A 2,249-nucleotide genomic window follows, 5' to 3' on the forward strand; every position below is an offset into this window, starting at 1 on the left:
GACTCATGCTGTTACCTTGCTTGCAATAATAGAATGAAGTGTAGATCGTAGTATGTGCCTAATTTAATACATCTCTCAACTTGTACTTAGCACCAGGAAGTCAGTAAGTTATGGTTTTGCTGTGGAGTGTTGGTTTCTCAGTCTCAGCTGGGGCAGGAAGACAAATTCATTTTGTAGCTGTAATGTCAGGAGCATGTTGCTTTACTTCTAACACTTGAGAGACTGAAGAGTTGCATTATACTGGGTTTAAACTGTGATGCAGACCTAGTTTAATTCTTAAGCATATCTTAATGTTTTAAGCTTTATGTAGACAGCTTCACTACCAGGATCTGGAGTCTTAAAGTGTTACCAGTTGTCAGTATAAACCTCTAAGTTTATTGTTATATTGTTACATTATAGTTGAGATTATATTATCATTCATGATATTCATATCGGCATTTATAAACAACAAAAGGCACTGATGTTACACTGTAATGCAGATTTATTCCCAATAACTCCTAAAGCAGTATGTCAAGACAGCAACATAGTTTCTCAGTATTGCCATTGTGAGTAAATATTTTTGTGGGATGAAAAGCAAGAAGCATTTTTTTGTTTGTCTTTCATATCATTCAGAAAGTTCAAAACAGAGTGATATCTTCATCCTAGTCATAACCAGGGCGCCCCGCATTGTAATCGATTGAACGTGTGTCCAGCTGCTCTTGCTGATCTTCTTTTTGGCCATGAGCTCTGGGAGAGGAAGACAGAATCCGGATTAGAAGGCAGAGAAGTAATTATAAAATTAAGTAGTGATAGATATTGTAAATATATATATATAGTTAAAACATGTTACTAGGAAAGAAACCTAATGCTTCTTCATTACTGGGTTATTTGAAAAACTGGTAGTTATGGTAAAAGCATTTCCTTACCGACGGATGCACTTGGCAACTGTGTGAAATGAGAAGGAAAAAAGAAACAAATATTAAACTGAACTCACTGATTGACATTGATCAACAGTGTGTGTTCACTTTTAAAGTTTAGTCTAAACCTGTATGATTCAGTCACTTCCTAAAAAAACAACAACAACAATAAATGTAATAATTTTAAGAGGAGCTTAAAAATGTAACTAGCACAATTTTATCACATGAAATCACCATTCTATAATTAAGACGGACTAACCCGTTCTCATTCCACACAGTCTAATATTGACTTCCTAAGGCGTCAAATTGGGCCTTATAGGTGTAATATACTGATGCCACAAATACCCTTTGGCATCACTCAGTGTCCCCCTTGGAACAAGGGCTCTGATACTGACGCTACAGGTCCACTGAGGCACGTAGGCACAAAAACTTTAGGGTAAGTTTAAGTTACACTAGTTACGTTACATACAGTGACAATGGCCCCAAATGCTTCCTTACTATAGAAACCACATGCCCCATACATCTTGCTGTAAAGTTGTACCCTGGTCTCCCTGTGGAAAAGTCCTAATGTGCCATCCACAACCTCGTCCACCTCCCAATGAGACTTTCTGACTTTATGTTCCACGTCATTGCTTTAGGCGTCAAATATTGAAGTGTCATTGTGCTACACCGAAATTTCAGAGCACGATCACTGACCCAAACTTGTACCCTAAGCGTCAGCATGTAATGCAAAAGTGATTGGACAAAGCGGCGCTTTCTGACGCCTCTGGTATGAGAATGGGCGGGAGGGTTTGGAAATACATGGATAGATAATTATCGATAAATCAGTTATTTATGTGTCTCTATGTATTACTACCTCGACAACAACTGGATCTGACGGAATATTTTGCACAAATGAATGTGACACTATCAAGTATTCTGCAAGCGTAAATAGCCAAAACTAAAGTCACTGACTATATGTGTTTAACTAACATTCCTATTTGGGTTGGCACATTTTTTCTATTAGTTACACAGTGATTTTGAAAGTTATGTCATGTGAAAATATCTTTCATTTTTTAAAAAACAGTTGATTAAATTACTGTACCATGAAAGGCTCCTTTGAGAATCGTTCCAAAGAAGCACTCTCCAGGTTCAGCCATAATGACCACCATGGACAACACAAGAAAGGCCACAGTTAACTTCATCCTACAAAAAAAGCAAAAATGGTTTATTTCACAATAACTACGCTTACTACTTCTACACTTTTTATAAATTGTTTGTCATTATGTAGTTCTTACCTGTCGACTGAAAAAATGCTGGTATCACTGTTAGATTTCCTCAGGTGATATAGATGTGTGTCTACTGATTTGAAGA

General features: G+C 37.0%; 1 protein-coding gene across 1 annotated transcript; it reads right to left on the bottom strand.

Moving 5' to 3' along the window:
• Positions 1 to 463: 463 nt before the first annotated feature.
• On the bottom strand, positions 464 to 2,249 carry LOC137103083 (pleurocidin-like peptide WF3). Its single transcript, XM_067483110.1, has 4 exons — positions 2,174 to 2,249; positions 1,981 to 2,081; positions 906 to 924; positions 464 to 726 (listed from the first exon to the last, which is right to left on the bottom strand). The coding sequence occupies exons 2-4, from the start codon at positions 2,078 to 2,080 to the stop codon at positions 642 to 644; spliced, it is 204 nt and encodes a 67-aa protein (XP_067339211.1). The 5' UTR covers position 2,081; positions 2,174 to 2,249; the 3' UTR covers positions 464 to 641.

This window comes from Channa argus, chromosome 17 (genome assembly GCF_033026475.1).
Source record: "Channa argus isolate prfri chromosome 17, Channa argus male v1.0, whole genome shotgun sequence".
NCBI lineage: Eukaryota > Metazoa > Chordata > Actinopteri > Anabantiformes > Channidae > Channa > Channa argus.

Bases quoted from the DNA above. Each gene is read 5' to 3' on its own strand.
- LOC137103083 (XM_067483110.1), bottom strand. From the start codon at position 2,080: ATGAAGTTAACTGTGGCCTTTCTTGTGTTGTCCATGGTGGTCATTATG.